At 34.9% G+C, this 18485-nt stretch overlaps 1 protein-coding gene across 1 annotated transcript; it reads left to right on the top strand.

Moving 5' to 3' along the window:
- The first annotated feature begins 327 nt into the window (after positions 1-327).
- On the top strand, positions 328-10756 carry LOC141612804 (serine/threonine-protein phosphatase 5-like). The gene is made up of 4 exons (XM_074431554.1): positions 328-387; positions 2382-2407; positions 7517-8457; positions 10695-10756. Exons 1-4 carry the CDS (start codon positions 328-330, stop codon positions 10754-10756), a joined length of 1089 nt encoding a protein of 362 aa, XP_074287655.1.
- The last annotated feature ends 7729 nt before the right edge of the window (positions 10757-18485 follow it).

Below are 18485 nucleotides of genomic sequence, written 5' to 3'. Positions count from 1 at the left end.
GGCGGAAGCGTTTTTATTATTTTAGGGTTTCGAATCGAACCAAGAACCTGATACCATGTTAAGTTATAGAGAAGAAGGGAATGATATCTCGTTGTCTTGATTAAGCAGTGAATGTATCACTTAAATACAATGCAAAATGAGGGAATAGATAAAACCCTAATACAAATGGACTAATCTCATAAGACGGGCCTAATACGGCCTAATAATTTAACATGTTTGATATGCTAACCAGACACATTCATGATGGAGGGCAATATACGTATCACATTCATGCATACTTAGGGCACTAAGTATTTTACAAGACAAAGTGCTCAACGATTCTAAAATATGAGAGGCGAAGAAGGGAAACAAGGATACCAGAGCACAACAAACTGCAAAGTCAAGACAGTGAGGTTCGATGCCAAGTGCCGAAAAGACACAATAATAGGCTTGGGTAATCATGTCATATATTCACATAAGCCCAAAATTTATCAGTACAAAAGAAAATCACACACATTAAAAACTAATGCAATTGGTTAAAGTGTGTATGTTAAGATAGCTTCTCATCATTATCCCTTAGACTTTTAATAAAAGTACACACTTAAGAATTGAAGTCAAGATGTACACAAAAAGCTCCTTCAATAATTATGGACACTGAACACTGAACACGTAAGCAATTAAGATTTGACTTTGGCGACGAATTAGCGGAAATAGATATAGCAGCCACAGCGCTTTAAAAAAAAAAAATTTTAACGAGCAAAAAAAAAAAAAAATTCAACTTTAGACTGTAAGCGGTATGACTATTACGAAAATAAAGAACAGTAAATCTTACGGAATATAGGAGAGATTTTGTCGTGGCGTGACGAGAATCACTGCCCTAAAGTTGAATTTGCCCCGCTCGATACACACGGCCTCTTAGCAACCAACTTCCCAGGGTTACACGACTTCCGAGTCTAAGGTGTACGACAAAGACTCAGATTGAGAATTACTAACAGAACGTTGCCAAAATCAGCTATGAATATCAGATAATATTTAGAGAGAATATAAGAGAGTGGATGTTGTTGTGTGTAGAAAAAGGTATAAACATGGAGTATTTATAGGAATAGAAGGAAGGGTCTAGAGACGTATTAAATATCGTCTTGTAAATTGTATCTTGGAAGACCGCACAATTAGCATGGAGAAGGCAACACTCAGTTTAGAAGACTGAGTAATCCGTATGGAAAAACCGCAATAGTCAGCATAGAAGACTGAACTATCAAACTTGGAAATTGTGCGAAAACCACATAAAATTCCAACACTTCCAACAATCCCAACGATTATACTAATGTGGGATAATAAGAGCTTCTTTTGAAGCAATAATTCCAACACAAAACACATGCAATATCTTACTATCTTAGATTATAGTAAGTCTCTCTTCAGACGGAGATATCTCAATATACATTAAAACGAAGTATCTTCTTAAAACTAAGATAGTACTATGATATTGCATGTATTTCTTAGATGAGAAAATAGTATTGTTGCTTACCTTTTAGCTAAGTGATTAATAACAATTTTTCAGGTTTCTATCGAGACAATTTATGACATACTAGTCGAGTTAGGTAGAAAATAAAACATACATTTTGCAAACCAAACACAATACTTGCTCCGTTTCAATCTCTCTCACAAAAAAGTCAAATAGATAACAACCTAATTAGACAGAGGTAGTAATAATCATCATGATATTAAGAAAAAACATTTCACTCTCAAATCTCATTATCAAATAACATTAATTACATTATATATAATAAAATGTAAAAGTAATACTCTTATAAAAGATGGCACACTTTGCAAACATATTAAATATGAAAACAAATACAAATCACAAGTACTTGACTGACCACTTATGTAGATCTACATAAGGACAAATTACAATTGTTAAAAACGACATCGTGTGATCATTTTCCAATATTAATTAGAAGACCCGCATAAGTTCTTTTGAACGCTAAGTGAGTTTGGCTTCTCGTCCTTAGCAAGCCATTGGTTAATTTCAAACTTAGTATCTTCAAAAGCGAATAATATATCGTCAGGATATTGAGTTTGAACTCTTAAATAGTCAACATACCAACCGGGTTTTGTGCCTGAATTATCATGACTTAACTCTAATTTACAAAGTTTAGAAGTATGGCAATTAGATTCGATAGTGAAAGAGTCCAGCTGATTTCTCTCAAAATAGTTGTAGGGATCATTATAATAAACTTCTTCAACACTACTGAAACGTCCCTCAATTGGTCGATAATGGAGTTTTAGCTCGCCCTTGTCAGTTCCTTGTTCTTGTAAATTAGTGGATTCAATCATCTGACCTTGTGCGTCATATAACTTGACTGTTACACGTGCATCTGTACCCGCACTGTCAACATTGTCAGTCTTCACCAAAATATAATGGTAGCAAGTTTTAGCCTCAACCACATTCTGCGTAAAATTGCAAGCATTATTTATAAATATAATAATTCATTTGCAAAGAACCGTGATGAGGATAGATTTGATATCCTTAACATTTAGCAAGCAAATCATGCATGAAGCTTAATTAAAGGATCAGAATCAAAAATAAATAAAAACCATAAACATTAACATACAATGTGATAATGCCATCATTGCCCCATAATAAATCTATCGTGATCATTGCTAGGTCTCGAAAGAGTAGGAAATTATTTTAAAATCAATAGTAAAAAAAAATGATGAATAGATTGGAAATGAAGTATGTATGATACTTACAAAGTGTGCAATCGATGCAAAGGCGAGAAATAACATAAGAGCAATGAGGGCATCGTTATTATGAATTCCCATGTTAATTATTACTCACTTCTTCTTATTTGTTTCTTGAAATGTAATATAAGTTGAATTGATAAATCAAAGATCACGGCTCTATATATAAGTGCAAAAGAAAATAATTAATTGAATTTAAAAATTTATAACGTAATCAACGCGTATTTGAGAATGAACATGTTTGTAAACCTTAAACTTGCATTATAGAAAAACTTATCATTGTTTGCCCCAGCTCAGCTACACTAAATAGTTGTATGCAATATCCTGTATGTCGGTTGATCGATATGGTTCTTGGGATTTGTTGTGGAGCGCTTTTCTTAATCAGGCCCGTATTCTGTTGATTACAAGGAAGAGAACTCAAAAGAGAATGTCGGATTTTAGGCTCATAAGCCTTTGGAATGTTGTATACAAGCTGGTTTCCAAGGTGAAGTTTATTTCTAAAACAATGAAAAACTTATTAATACGAAATAAAAACTGCGGGTCACTCCATAAATTTAATACTCCCTCTGTTTTTTTTTTAATTGTCATTCTCACTTTTCGAGACACTCACTTCTCTTTTCAATATCTCTCAAAATATATGACTAAATATGTTGAAATGTATACTCATATTAAAGCTCTATTTATAAGGAATTTTATGGTGTAATTTTTATAATTTTCCGACCAATATATTTTTGTATAAATTGAATTCAAAGGCTCACCTCGTAAATTGAAAACGTCAATTATTTTGGAACGGAGGAAGTACTCTAAATCTCCTGACCACTAAACCCACAAAAATAAAAAAGTAATAAAACTATTGTTTTTCTTTTTCTTTTTCCTTTTTTTTGAAAGAAAACCGATGTGGGTGCCAAATAATGCTCCCTCCAATTATCTTTCCTCTTTCCTTTTTTGGTAAGTTTCATTCATTTTTTATTAATTTCTCTCTCCTAAAAAATCAACAACTCCCATTACTTTATCTATTCTTTATTCTTTATTCTTTATTCTTTATTCTTTATTCATTCTTTATTATTTTCTCTCCCCTATAAATTTCCCAACTTACAATACTTTATTCTACTTTATTCCTTCTTTCTCTCCCCTTTCTTAATTTTTGTGCCCAAAAGAAAGGGAAGATAAAAGAAAATTGGAGGGAGTACATAGCAAGCTCGTGTGCAACTCTATTTGACTTCCTACCAGCAAAAGACCAAGCTACGGAATAATTACAAAAAATTACAATTTGATAAATTTTTTAATTATTTTTCTTATTTTAATTAATTGAAGTGGTATTTTCCTAATCCAACTCTAACCATCTATACGATTTAGGAAAGTGTTAGACAATTATTTTTGTATATATACACATCAAATATTCCTTGTTACATATCAAAATTCAAAGCTACACAATTATTCGCACTTTCTCTAATATACTCCCTCCGTCCTGGTCGCACAAAAATATTCATGGTAACCCTTGATAAAAACGTTCAACTTAACGCTATTGTCGCCCCGCCAACGATGCCTATTCCAATCGAACTCAATCTGGTCGACCCACATTATTCCAGGCCAAGATTCTGTTGGGTTATGACCCAATGGTCCAGCCCAATTTGATATGGCTTAGAAAATGGTTTGTTTCATTTCTTGTTTTAGCCGTAGGTTTCATGTGGTATTGGACCATATGTGCTTTGGTCTAATAATAGACTAAAGTGGTTGTTTGTGGGCTTATCCCACGTGTTAATCTTGCTTGGCAAGATTGTTCACATTGTTGGTATAAGGTTTTTTGATCCCTTGGTTAATCTCTCGGGTAGCACAACAACACACGCAAACACAAAAGGAAAATACTTGCAGGTTGATTTGAGCGTGAGGTCAATTGGTGCCACTTTTTCTAACAAGAAACGGGTCTGTTTTCTTGGGTCTTCTTACACGCGGTTTGATACAAGACGGTCCTTGTCTTGGGTTAGTGTGTGGTTGGGTGGCAGGAGCAAGGTGATTTTGTGGTCGAGATTCTTATCTCGGGTTCAGTTAATCGAGGTCAGTATAGTTCTTTGTATACGGTCTTGTATACGGATTTACACATTATTTAGGTGGTTTAATCTAGACCGTCTTACTAGTCAGTTGGTGGAATTTGTCAATTGTTCTAGGGTTTAGATTTGGTTTTTTCCTAAATCATTGTGGTTCCGAATTGGTGTATTATTTGGGACGCAGTGATCGTGAGATCTTGGTACTATTATTATAGTGGATTGCTCGATTGATTTGTGGGTTTTACCTCCCGGATTTGGAGGGTTTTGCCCCTGGTATTTACCCTATATTTTACATCTCGTCTTATTGTTGTTTACAGTTTCTACTTTTGGTTTTATATTGTCGATTGTGCTTCCGTTGCGTGTGGGTAATTTGGCGTAAATTTCCCAACAAGTGGTATCAGAGCCACTTGGGCTCGGTCCAGGTGGCGGTTTAATTGACAATGGCGTCAAATATGGGGTCTCAGTTTGGTGTACCGAAGTTTGATGGAAAAAAGTAGCTTCACCCTCTCGCAAAGGAGGATGAAAGACCTCTTGGTTCATCTTGGCTTGGCTAGAGCCTTGAAGGGGTCGGTGGTAAACCTAGGAAAAGATGAGTGATGATGATCGGGAAGAGATGTGTACTAAGTGTGCTAGTACCATGGGTTGTGTATTTGATTCAGTCATTAATTGCGTTCTTGATGAAGACTCTCCATCGGCGATATGGGAAAAATTGGAAAAGCTGTATATGGCTAAAAGCTTGACAAATAAGTTGCTTTTGAAGCGGCGGTTGTATCGGCTGAGGATGGATGAGGATGGAAATCTCATTGGGCATATGAACATGTTTAATGGACTCTTAGATGAGTTGAACAAAATCGAGGTAAAGTTGGAGGAGGAAGACAAAGCATTGTTACTCCTTAACTCTCTCCCGGATACATATGAAAATTATGTGGATACTATCTTGTGCGGGAAGGATACCATTACTATGGATCAAGCGCAAGCAGCTCTATTGTCTTTTGATGCGAGGAAGAAGGACAAGGCTGGGGTGCAAAGTGGCGGTGGAGAGATACTGCCGTTGCTCATGGTGGGAGAGGTCGATCATTAAACAGGGGTGATGGGTCAAAGCATGGCGGTCTCAATCCGGGAATGCTTCTACAAGCAAGGATGTGAAATGTTACAAGTGTGGTGAACTTGGGCATATTAGGAGGTTTTGTCCTAATAAAAGCGGGAAAGGCAAGGGTGACACCAACTTGGTTGTCGGTGAAGGAAGTGAAGGAAGTAGTAGCTGCTTCTTAACCGATGGTGATGAATTACTTGCGGTCTCAAATGGGCACGATGCTTCTTCTAAGGAGGAATGGATTTTAGATTCGGGTAGTGTCAATCATGTTTGCTTCCGGAAAGAATGTTTTGAAGAGCTCCAATTGGGTGTGACTAAGAAGTTGAGTTTGGCGGATAATTCAACGGTGGATGTCATGGGTATTGGGGTGGTGAAATTCAAGACTTCTAATGGGGTGGTGAACACTTTGGATCGGGTTGCTTATGCTCCAAAGTTGAGACGGAATCTAATTTCACTTAGTCAATTAGACTCTCAAGGTTATGGGTTCAAAGCTCATGGGGGAGTGGTGAAGGTGACTAAGGGTTCAATGGTCCTTATGAAGGGGGAGTTACATCGTGGGTTATACCGTCTGAAGAGCTCACATGTTGGCTGGAAAAACGAAAGGCGTCGACATGTTAGTTTCCAGGTTGCAGACGGGGGCAAGGGTGGTAAGAGTGGGGGGGAGAGACTCCTCTCCAAATTCAAGTGATGCTACTAACTTGGTACGGCTGTACACGGTGCATTGGCCGTGGTTGTGAGTTAGGGTGAGGATACTAACTCGGGTGTGCAGCTGGTAAGTACGGTAGGTCAATGGTTGATTCCTCGGTTCCCTTGGGCTGAGGGGGAGATTTGTTGGGTTATGACCCAATGGTCCAGCCCAATTTGATATGGCTTAGAAAATGGTTTGTTTCATTTCTTGTTTTAGCCGTAGGTTTCATGTGGTATTGGACCATATGTGCTTTGGTCTAATAATAGACTAAAGTGGTTGTTTGTGGGCTTATCCCACGTGTTAATCTTGCTTGGCAAGATTGTTCACATTGTTGGTATAAGGTTTTTTGATCCCTTGGTTAATCTCTCGGGTAGCACAACAACACACACAAACACAAAAGGAAAATACTTGCAGGTTGATTTGAGCGTGAGCTCAATTGGTGCCACTTTTTCTAACAAGAAACGGGTCTGTTTTCTTGGGTCTTCTTACACGCGGTTTGATACAAGACGGTCCTTGTCTTGGGTTAGTGTGTGGTTGGGTGGCAGGAGCAAGGTGATTTTATGGTCGAGATTCTTATCTCGGGTTCAGTTAATCGAGGTCAGTATAGTTCTTTGTATACGGTCTTGTATACGGATTTACACATTATTTAGGTGGTTTAATCTAGACCGTCTTACTAGTCAGTTGGTGGAATTTGTCAATTGTTCTAGGGTTTAGATTTGGTTTTTTCCTAAATCATTGTGGTTCCGAATTGGTGTATTATTTGGGACGGCAGACTGTACTGGTACTATTATTATAGTGGATTGCTCGATTGACTGTGGGTTTTACCTCCGGATTTGGAGGGTTTTGCCCTGGGTATTTACCCTATATTTCTGTCTCGTCTTATTGTTGTTTACAGTTTCTACTTTTGGTTTTATATTGTCGATTGTGCTTCCGTTGCGTGTGGGTAATTTGGCGTAAATTTCCCAACAGATTCGATTCCAAATCAATTACCTTAGAATTTATAAAGAGTATGATAGACGACTTTAAGAACGAAATTTGTCTACACGAAAAGTTTGCGTATCAAATCCTCGTACGAACCCGTGATTTATTATTTCAATTGCCTACGCTTGTCGATATAAGTGTACCCGACCGAAAACATATTACCGTGTGTGGTGACATTCACGGCCAATTTTACGATTTAATTAACATATTTGAGATTAATGGATATCCTTCCGATGATAACCCGTATCTATTTAATGGCGATTTTGTTGATCGAGGGTCGTTTTCAATTGAAGTTATACTTACGCTTTTCGCATTCAAGTGTTTATACCCGAATTCAATGTATTTAGCTAGGGGAAATCATGAAAGCAAGAGTATGAACGAGTATTACGGGTTCGAATCCGAGATCAAGACGAAATTGAATTATTCTTTTGTTGATTTATTTGCTCAAGTTTTTTGTTGCTTACCTTTAGCTCATGTGATTAATAATAAGGTCTTTGTGACACATGGCGGTCTATTTAGTGAGGACGGCGTAAAATTATCCGATATCCGTGCAATTGACCGGTTTGGAGAACCGCCCAAAGAAGGGCTAATGTGTGAATTGTTATGGAGTGATCCGGGCTCGGACCTGGGAAGGGGTCCGAGCCCACAGGGTGTGGGCCTAAAATTTGGCCCGGACGTGACGAAAAAGTTTTTGGAGGATAATGACTTGATTTTATTAGTGAGGTCACATGAGGTGAAACAAGAAGGGTATGAATTTGATCATAATGGTACGGTTGTTACGGTTTTTTCAGCTCCGAATTATTGTGATCAATTTGGTAATGAGGGTGCTTTTCTTCGGTTCGAAGCCCCGAAATTGAAATTTAATGTTACCAAGTTCTCGGCCGTGCCACATCCTGAGACATTGCCTATGCTTTATGATAACTTCACGTGTACTGAACTTTTTAATTTCGATTTCTAATGATATGGTGTCACTCGGTGGTTCTATGACCCGTTTTAGGGTTAAAATCCGGCCCAACCCATTTGACTCGTTGTGTCAAATGTAGATCATAGATCAAGAATATTATCAAAATATTTATATTTATCAAGAATATTATCAAAATATTTTATATAACTTTTATTAATTAATAATGAAGAAGTATTAAAATAATTTAACTTTAAATATAAGTCGATAGGTAATGAATATATTTGTACTATGGGAAATGATAAATACAACTGAATGGGTTGTATTTAAGCATTTAATACCCTTCCAAATTTGATTTTAATTTAGAAATGAAGGAATAAATTATACCTGAATCAATGTAATTAATGCATGTATTAATTATTCATTTCCCATAATATAATGTCTATCTAACTTCTTCAATATCCAGTTAGCATCCATGATTTCGGGGGTGTTTGGCCAAGTTTAAAAAGTGTTTTTGTAAATGTAAAAGGAGAAATTTGGCCAAACACTATATTTTTGGAGATTGTAAAACTACTTTTAAAAAGTCAAAACCTAAAAAAAAGCCCCTAGAAACAGAAGCACCAAATTGTTGCTTCTGCTTCTGTTTCCCACAATTCCACAAATATTGTTAAGCGCCAAACCAATTTTTTTACCGCGTAACAAATCCTCTTCTTATACCTTTATATTTCATTGCTATTGAACTCAATTTTTATCTCCTTTCCAATTTGTTGATCGGCTCCATTAATTAATTTCTCTGTAATACCTAGAGATGGCAATCTGGGCCGGGCTAAGGCGGGCGGCACGGGCACGGCACGAGTCCGGCACGGGCACGACACGGCACGGATGAATAATACTGATGGCACGGGCACGGCACGAACGGGTTTGAGGCGGGCCGCGGCTGCATTTTTTGGAAATTCCCGTGCCTAGGCACGGCAGCACGCCCAAGCACGGAGGGTAAAGACGAACCAGCACGGCGGGCGGGCACTGGCAGACGCCCGAGATTTGGCCCGTTTCTTAATTATTTAATTAAATTCCATTTTTTAATATCGTTTTTTAATTATTTAATTAAATCTAGTACATTAAAAATACAAGTAATCAGCTAATCAAGACATCAAGTACATTAATATTTAATAAAATATATATTTAAATCGTTAATATTCATTATTTATATAAATAAAAGTGTATTTAAAAAAAATACTAAGGTTATTGGGCCGGCCCACGTGCTAGGCACGATTAGCCCATGGGCCAGGCACGGCCCGAGCACGAAATTGGGCGTGCCAGGAGCGGGCCGCGGCGGGGATTTGGGTGAGTGGGCGGGCAGGCACGGCACGGCCAGCCCAATATCCGTGCCTGGGCCGGGCCATTTTTTGGGGAAGGCACGATGGGCCGGCACGCGGGCCGGCCCAGCACGGCCCAATGCCAACTCTACTAATACCAGGTAATTATCTACTCCTTTAATGTTAATTCTTCAATAATCATAATCTTCTACTAATGTCAAGCATTCTGAGATTATTAATTTTAATTTTTCGGTGATAAAATTAATTAATATCGTCAAAGGGATGTTGAATAATTATGGTGATGTATTTTGCTTTTGATTTTGGTCTGTAGTATTTGATAAAGTTGAAGATCGATTACAAAGAAGGGATTAACAATTTGCTTTAGCCTGATGTTTGAGGATATTAATGTTTGTGAATTAATTTACAGATACATGATAAGTTGAATTGGTAAATTATTAATCTTTTCTGATTTCAATGAACTCCATCAAATAATGATAATTGTACAATTGGTAAAGGTTGGTATGGATTCCATACCTATGTCTTTGAATGTTGTGAAAACACTGATATTGACTCCACCAATAGGTTTCTGTGTATCAAGATGCGTGGAACTAGTTAGATTGGCTCTTTGATATGCTTATTCCCAGTAGAGAAGATAAACAGTGGTATACGTGTCTAAGTGTCGGATTCGGCTATTTTATGAAAAAATTCATGTTTTTGGTCTAAAATGAAATGTCCGAGTGTCCTACCCATGTACGCGAGGTAATATTGAAGAGTCCGACCAACATAGATTTCAACTAATGGACAAATACAGTCATGCTTTTTCCTTGCCTGCACTAGGAAATTTCACTTTTTTGAGGCATAGGTCCTATTTGTTTACATGTTTGACTGTAGCTTAACGTGCAGTTGAAGCATTTGTACTAAGTTTTTACTCTGTATATTATGTGTTCAGCAAATGATCCTGCACTAGGAAATTTCACCGTCCGTACTGCTAATGCTGCTTATCAACTTTAGTGCAGAGCTGCATATGGAACAATCCGTGCAACACTTGCCCCATTACCTCTGAGATCAATAAAGTTGATAAGTTGCATTAGCAGTTTAGCACGCCAACTACGAATGAACATAGTGCTAAATTAGAAGACGCACCTGTAGAAACCAAGTGAACCCTCTGTTCTAGCTATCTTAGAAAAAGATCCGAATAACCCGATACTTCTGAATTCTGTCTGTCTTGTCTGCAAACAACCAAAAAAGAAAAATGAAAGTTGTTTAACCGCCATACTTGACATACTTCTGAATTATGTCTGTCTTGTTTTATCTGTCATACTTGACCCGTCTTAAGGCTAAGACGGATACATCCGTCTTAAACAAAACTTTGTGCCATCTCTCATACTTTTTTCTAGCTTTCTTCCTTTTGAGTGACTCAGACTAAAATGGAGTCAAAATGTATATGTTTAGTTTACTACACAATGGCTTTAATGGTATAATATAGGTGTCTTTAGTTCAATGAATGATTGTTCTTATGACTGATATCTCAACTTTTACACATGGAATCTATTCTATTGACTGATAATTTTTTTTGCTTTCATACTAGAAAACTACTATCATCAAGCTATGCCTCATCAATTTGCATCGACTCATCAATTTGCATCTCAAGAGACGAATAATGATTCCAATATGCGGGTTTTGGCTAGAGCATCACTGGAAAGGGTAAATACTTTATCCTATTGTCTTACTTTTCAAAGTGCGATAGTAGTAACTTTTTATTCGTTATTAAACTTTACCATTTAGGTGAAACAACCTGTTCGTCATAGTGTCCGTGATTTTCCTTCATCCCAAACTTTCACTGGACTGTTAACTTCTCATATGAATGATGAGGTAAATGTTCTATGTAGCTGAAAATTGATTTACGTATTTAAAATTGCATATAGTTTAAATAGAAATGTTGTCTTGAACATGATTGTGAATGTAAATTGCATTAGGCATGTAATCAAAAGATGACAAAACGTCAACCCCGAGCACCTACTGGTACGTCAAACTTTGTAATGAAAAAGGAGAAGGCAAATTGGGATCATTTAACAACAAAGATATTTTGTGAAGTGTGTGATGAGGAGGTACATGCTGGAAATAGGCCTAATACACACTTCAATAGGGTAGGATGGGAAAATGTAGTTAATAAGTTTCAGCGTAGAACTAGAAGAAACTATGACCAGAAGCAGTTAAAGAACAAATGGGAATCTTTGAAAAATCAGTTACATAGTTTTTGACATGTTATTCACATTTGTCGAAGCTGGATGGGAAGGGTCTGCACACGATTCTCGAATTTTCACTGAAACTTTAGCAAAATTAAAAGGGAAAAATATATTTCCATATCCTCCAGAAGGTCAGTTACATAGTTTTTTTCTCCCTTTTCATTTCAATTTATATTTTATTTTATCTTTTAGTACTAAATGTGTTTTTCTTTTCAGGTAAGTATTATCTAGTCGATGCAGGTTACTCAAATTCGAAAGGATATTTGGCACCTTTTAAGGGAAAAAATGCACGTTACCATCTTGCTGATTATAAGCGATCGAGTCAACCTCCAACTGGGTATTTTGAAATATTCAATTTTGCACATGCATCTCTTAGAAATGTTATAGAGAGATCATTTTGCGTTTGGAAAAACAGATGGAGAATATTATTTAACATACCCAGTTATAAGTTTTGGACCCAATGTAAAATAGTGGTTGTAACTATGGCGCTACATAATTTTATTCGAAAAAATGCGCTGAAAGATGAAGAGTTTGATAAGTGTGACGCAGATCCAAATTATATGCCCAACGTAGAAGATGAAGATGATTCAGATGAGCATGGCGATGAAGATGATTCAGATGAGCATGGCGATGCTGCAGATGATGAAAACATGTCTGTTTTTTGTAATTCTATTGCTACGTCTCTTATGAACATGAGACGATCTTAAAATTTATATTAGAAACGTAAACTTTTTCTATCTATTTGTTGGCACACTTTTGATTTGACGAGGATGTGTAATCATAATAATTTATTTTCGATATGTCATAATTATATATTTGCTTGAATTTCTTAAGATGTTGATTAATAATGCAACTTTACCAAAATTTTGATTTCCTGAAGCCAAGTTTTCTTATTAAAAAGATGATGTTATTAATAATGTTAGTTTAAAAAGGAAAAAAAAAACTAGAAAATAGGATGATGGCCAAACACATCCATTTGTTAAGAAACTGTTTTTACAAAAGTTAGGCCAAACAACTACAACTTTTCCAAAAAGTAGTTTATGAAAAAACTCATTCTAGAAAGTAGAAGCTATTTCACATAAACCTGGCCAAACAACACCGAATTCGTTAAGTTGTCATCTTCTTCCTGATGTTTAGGGTTTTCTCTTCCTTTCCTTTTTTTTTGGGTAAGGAAACCTGCCGTCACTGATGCCTTAGGTGCGCACTAGGTAAACTCATTGAATTCACATAATAGCCTAAACCAGGCACACCATGTGAGCCACCCTTTTTACCAGGGTGAGTGACAAGTCATATTACTCCCAAACAATTGCTCTTGTAGGGGCTCGAACCTGAGACCCATGAGATTCTCACTCATGTTTTTATCACTAGACTCCACTTTCCAGTGTTTTTGTTTCCCTCCAATAATTTTTAAATTTTAAATAAATTAGTAGTTAATAAATGGGTAATTTTGGAACTTCAAAATTTATATAATGAAATACATACAATCATTACTTGTTGAACAAATAACCAAAAGATTCTATATATCGACGGCAAAATTTGAGGAGATTTGCATATTTGTTCCCTACATTTGAAGAAGTCATTGATTTGTATCCCCTAACAAAATAATAAATTAAACTCATGCAATCATACCAAATATTAGGAGCGCAACCTGTCATTTTTCAATTGCATTTTCATGCAATCATATCAAAACTCGATACCATCAGGTGTCACCCTAGTACTACCGATAGGGTGCCACCAGGCCAGCTGGTATTGATAGACCTGGGTCGGAGTAACGTGTTGTGACAACAACACAAAGAGATAGCCGTCTGCCGTCTACATTTTTCGTCACTTCATCGTTGGAGAAAATATTTACAAAAGAAAAAGAAAAAAAGAAGCAACATGTAATGCTTGAGTAGTAGGCTTCCATGAGGCCCCAAGTCATCAGCTACAAAACAGTAAATTCACGGGAGAAAAATAATTGTATAAAATAACTTGTATACCATAAAAGTTTGAACCCGTCAATAAATAGAGAGAAACAAAATAATATGGGAACAAGAGTTTATTTTATTATTTAAAGATTAGGGGTTATAACTTTCAGAGATTCGTAGAACATAATTAACATGTACTCCTACTATGTTTCTCTCATGAACCACCACCCTATACGCCCAATAATCTTGTTATCACCCAATCATCAATCGGGTGTGATTTAACCGAGTCACGGGGTCCCTTATTGGGTCCGTTATCGATTACTTCTCGTGAAAAATCAAGTCAGTGTCAGTTCACCAATTATTCATGTTCTATCGAGACAATTCGTGACGTATTAGTCGAACTAGGTGGAAGACAAAACAATTTGGCAAACATAATATGAAGACAAATACAAACCACAATTACATCATATAATAAAACGTAAAAACAAAAATCCTGATATTAAGGAAAAAACATTTCACTCTCAAATCTCATTGTCCAATAACATCAATTACATCATATAATAAAAACGTAAAAACAACAATCTTATAAAAGATCGCACACTTTGCAAACATATTAAATATGAAAACAAATACAAACCACAATTACTTGACTGACCGACCCCTTATGTAGATCAACATAAGTGGAAATTACAATTGTCAATGACGTCATCATCTCATTTTCCAATAATATTAATTAGAAGATCCGCATAAGTCCTTTACAACGGTCTGGTCCTTACCTATCCATTGATTGATTTTGAACTTTGTATCGTACTTTTCGGGGCTGAACCTATCCCGTTGAACACTTACATAGTCAACCCTCCAACCGGGAATTTGTGCCTGCATTGTCATGGCTCAACTTTAATTTGCAAAGTTTAGAAGTATGACAATCAGACCTAATAGTGAAAGAGTCTAGGTTATTTTGCTCAAAATAGTCGTGGGCTTTGTGTTCTCTATATATATGTGAAGCTACCGAGTTGAATATGATATCGCCAGGCATTGTTCCATCTCCTTCTAAATTACTGGATTTGATCATCTGACCTTTCGCGTCATATAACTCCAGTGTTACCCGTGCGTTTGTACCCGCATTTTTGACATCCTCAGTCTTCACCCAAATATAATGTTCGCAAACAGGAGTAGCCTTAACCAAATTCTGCGTAAAATTGCAAACATTAATTAATATATATATATATATATATATATATATATATATATATATATATATATATATATATATATATATATATATATATATATATATATATATATATATAATCCATTTGCAAAGAACCGTGATCATTCAGGATAAATATGATATCCTTGACATTTAATTTCCAAGTAATAAACCATGCATCAAGTTTAACAAAAGAGACTAAAATTAAAATATACATTAAATCAAAACCATAAATTATGAATTATGATACTTACAAAGTGTGCAATAAATGCAAAGACGAGAAATAGCGTAAGAGTAATTAGGGCATCATTGTGATTTCCCATAGTAATTAGTTAATTCTTGTTTATTATTTTTTTGAAGTTGTTTGTATGATAAGTTGAATTGATTTAATCAATAATCAGGACTCTATTTATAAGTGCGTGTTTGTTAGTGATCATTGATAATAGTAATCGTGCACACATGTTCGTAAACCTCCATTATTTGCCGAAAATCTTCTTGTTGATTTTGACTATGCTAAAGTATATTTATTTGATTTTCTAATTTATTCGTCTACATTATCATAGTACTCTGTATCATATAGAAGATATACTTCATGTATTATACTCTATGCCGGCTGATTGATGCTTAATAGAATATAAACGTTGAATCAAATGCATCCTTTGAAGTCGGAGAGAGAGGAATTTAGACTGGTAAACGGGCGGTCGGTCGGGTTTGGATTTGACCAATTTGGGTCGGGTCGATTCGGTTCTTCCTCCTTTTTTTTCGGGTTTCGGACTATTTTAGGTCATTTCGATATGGTGGTCAGGCCATGCGGGTATATATAGTAAATCGGAGGGATAGGAATTTAGACATGCAATATATTACTATCTTAGATTACAAGATAAATCTCTCTTAAGACGGATAAGACGGAGGTATCTGACTTAACATTAAAATGAGGTATCCTTTTGAAAACTAAGATAGTACTATGATATTACTCCATTATTATTGTGCGTACCTAAACAAGTAGTTAAATTAAATACTCTCTATTTAAGGGAGCGTTTGTTGCTTAGCCTTGGCTCATCTCATCAACGACAAAGTCTTGGTAATTCACGGCGGGTTATTCAAGAACGACGGTGTTAAACTATCCAACATTTGGGCTACTGATCGGTTCTGCAAGCATGATTTGAGAAAATCGTATTGTTGTTGATTTCCCAGCTGTGCTAAATTATTTATTCGTCAACGTACATTATTATCATTATCATGTAGATATAGCTGTGGAAAATAAATCATGTATGCCGGCTTTTCCTTTGAAGGTGCCATCGCCACGACGGGATCAAATGAATGGAGATTCTATCGTAATTTCAATAAATAGGCTATACAGCCAGTTGTATTGATTGTATAAATCAGAATCTGAGCTTTATAATGCATTATTTGAGCTTAGACTTTTAAATTACGAGCTTTATTTGAATTATTTGAAAACAAATATGAGCTCCACTATAAAAAGACTGAACTTACAAAATTATGATGAAATTCCAAAATAATATATATATATATATATATATATATATATATATATATATATATATATATATATATATATATATATATATATATATATATATATATATATATATATATATATATATATATATATATAGGGTCGGGATCCGGTGAGAACCACTAACATAATGAGAACCGTGAGACCCTTACTAAATTTTCAAACAAATCTTGTTTGAAAGTATTGTTAGATCAATTACCATTAGTTTAGTTTATTCAAACACATTTTTTAGGATAGCTAAAAAAATTTATTGATTTTACTGACAAAATATAAACTTAATGTACAAAAATAAAATTAGGTATACTAAAACGGTTATAGATGCATGAAAATGAATACTAGGTGCATGAAAATTGTTACATTCATGAAAATGATTGCTAGTTGCATGAAAATAACAGGTTCTAGGTGCATAAAAATTGTTAGATACATGAAAATGAGTAGTGACTAGTGAGTGCATGAAAATTAATAAAATGTATCTCGGCTCGATTTCTGCCACTAATTTATACTTTTTAGACCAAGAAATATGTTATCTAGCCATAAAATTCTATGCCAAATCCAAATACGTCATTATATTTTTTTAAAAAAAATTGTAAGGTCGAGTTCTCACGGTTCTCATTATGTTGGTTCTTCTCATAGGATCACGAATTTTAAAATTTAATCGTAAATTTTTCCTATTTACTAATATATTTTGGAAAATTTATCAATGTAGGTATAACAAAATTTTAAAATTTTGTTTCGATAATAATATGTGACTATATTATACGAAATTACGTAAACTTTTTCCTTTCAATTCTGTAAAAACATTTAATAAATTTCCTTTTCGATATAGTATAGATAAATTAACATAATTTGTCATTAATATTATTTTATAAGATAATTGGTCATCAATAATGATTAACATTTACCTTTTCGAATAAGTCTAAAAAATAAATTGAGGTGCATAGAGAAGTCAAACGTTCAGAATTCAATTTTAAGGAGAATGGTAAGTGTTACCCTTTTTCGTATTTTATAATTCAGTTTTATCGAGAATGGTAAGAGTCACTCCCTTCTTTTTTATGTTATTTTAGTTTATAATCATAACTAAAAGAATAGTAAGATGAGAAGGAAATTACGTTTCATTAATATTAAAGTAGACGATGCAACAAAAAAAAATTAAAACTAAAGCTAGCTAGTGACTAGTAATTAGTAACTACAACCAACACAATTATCAAATCTAAGTTGCAAACATTAATTAATATATATATAATTCTGCGTAAAATTGCAAACATTAATTAATATATATATAATCCATTTGCAAAGAACCGTGATCATTCAGGATAAATATGATATCCTTGACATTTAATTTCCAAGTAATAAACCATGCATCAAGGTTAACAAAAGAGACTAAAATTAAAATATACATTAAATCAAAACCATAAATTATGAATTATGATACTTACAAAGTGTGCAATAAATGCAAAGACGAGAAATAGCGTAAGAGTAATTAGGGCATCATTGTGATTTCCCATAGTAATTAGTTAATTCTTGTTTATTATTTTTTTGAAGTTGTTTGTATGATAAGTTGAAATGATTTTTAATCAATAATCACGACTCTATTTATAAGTGCGTGTTTGTTAGTGATCATTGATAATAGTAATCGTGCACACATGTTCGTAAACCTCCATTATTTGCCGAAAATCTTCTTGTTGATTGCCCCAGCTATGCTAAAGTATATTTATTTGATTTTCTAATTTATTCGTCTACATTATAATATTACTCTGTATCATATATATATAGAAGATATACTTCATGTATTATACTCTATGCCGGCTGATTGATGCTTAATAGAATATAAACGTTGAAT

This window comes from Silene latifolia, chromosome 11 (genome assembly GCF_048544455.1).
Source record: "Silene latifolia isolate original U9 population chromosome 11, ASM4854445v1, whole genome shotgun sequence".
NCBI classification, from domain to species: Eukaryota; Viridiplantae; Streptophyta; class Magnoliopsida; order Caryophyllales; family Caryophyllaceae; genus Silene; species Silene latifolia.
Note: the sequence above shows the minus strand (reverse complement) of the source record. Positions and strands in the feature narration are given on the sequence as shown.

What these genes read in the sequence shown, in the direction of transcription:
- LOC141612804 (XM_074431554.1), top strand. Translation starts at nt 328, where the DNA reads ATGAGAGGCGAAGAAGGGAAACAAGGATACCAGAGCACAACAAACTGC. An exon ending in CAAACTGCAAAGTCAAGACA is followed by an intron (nt 388 to 2,381) that starts GTGAGGTTCGAT and finishes CAACATTGTCAG; the next exon opens with TCTTCACCAAAATATAATGG. An exon ending in GCTTTATGATAACTTCACGT is followed by an intron (nt 8,458 to 10,694) that starts GTACTGAACTTT and finishes TTATGTGTTCAG; the next exon opens with CAAATGATCCTGCACTAGGA.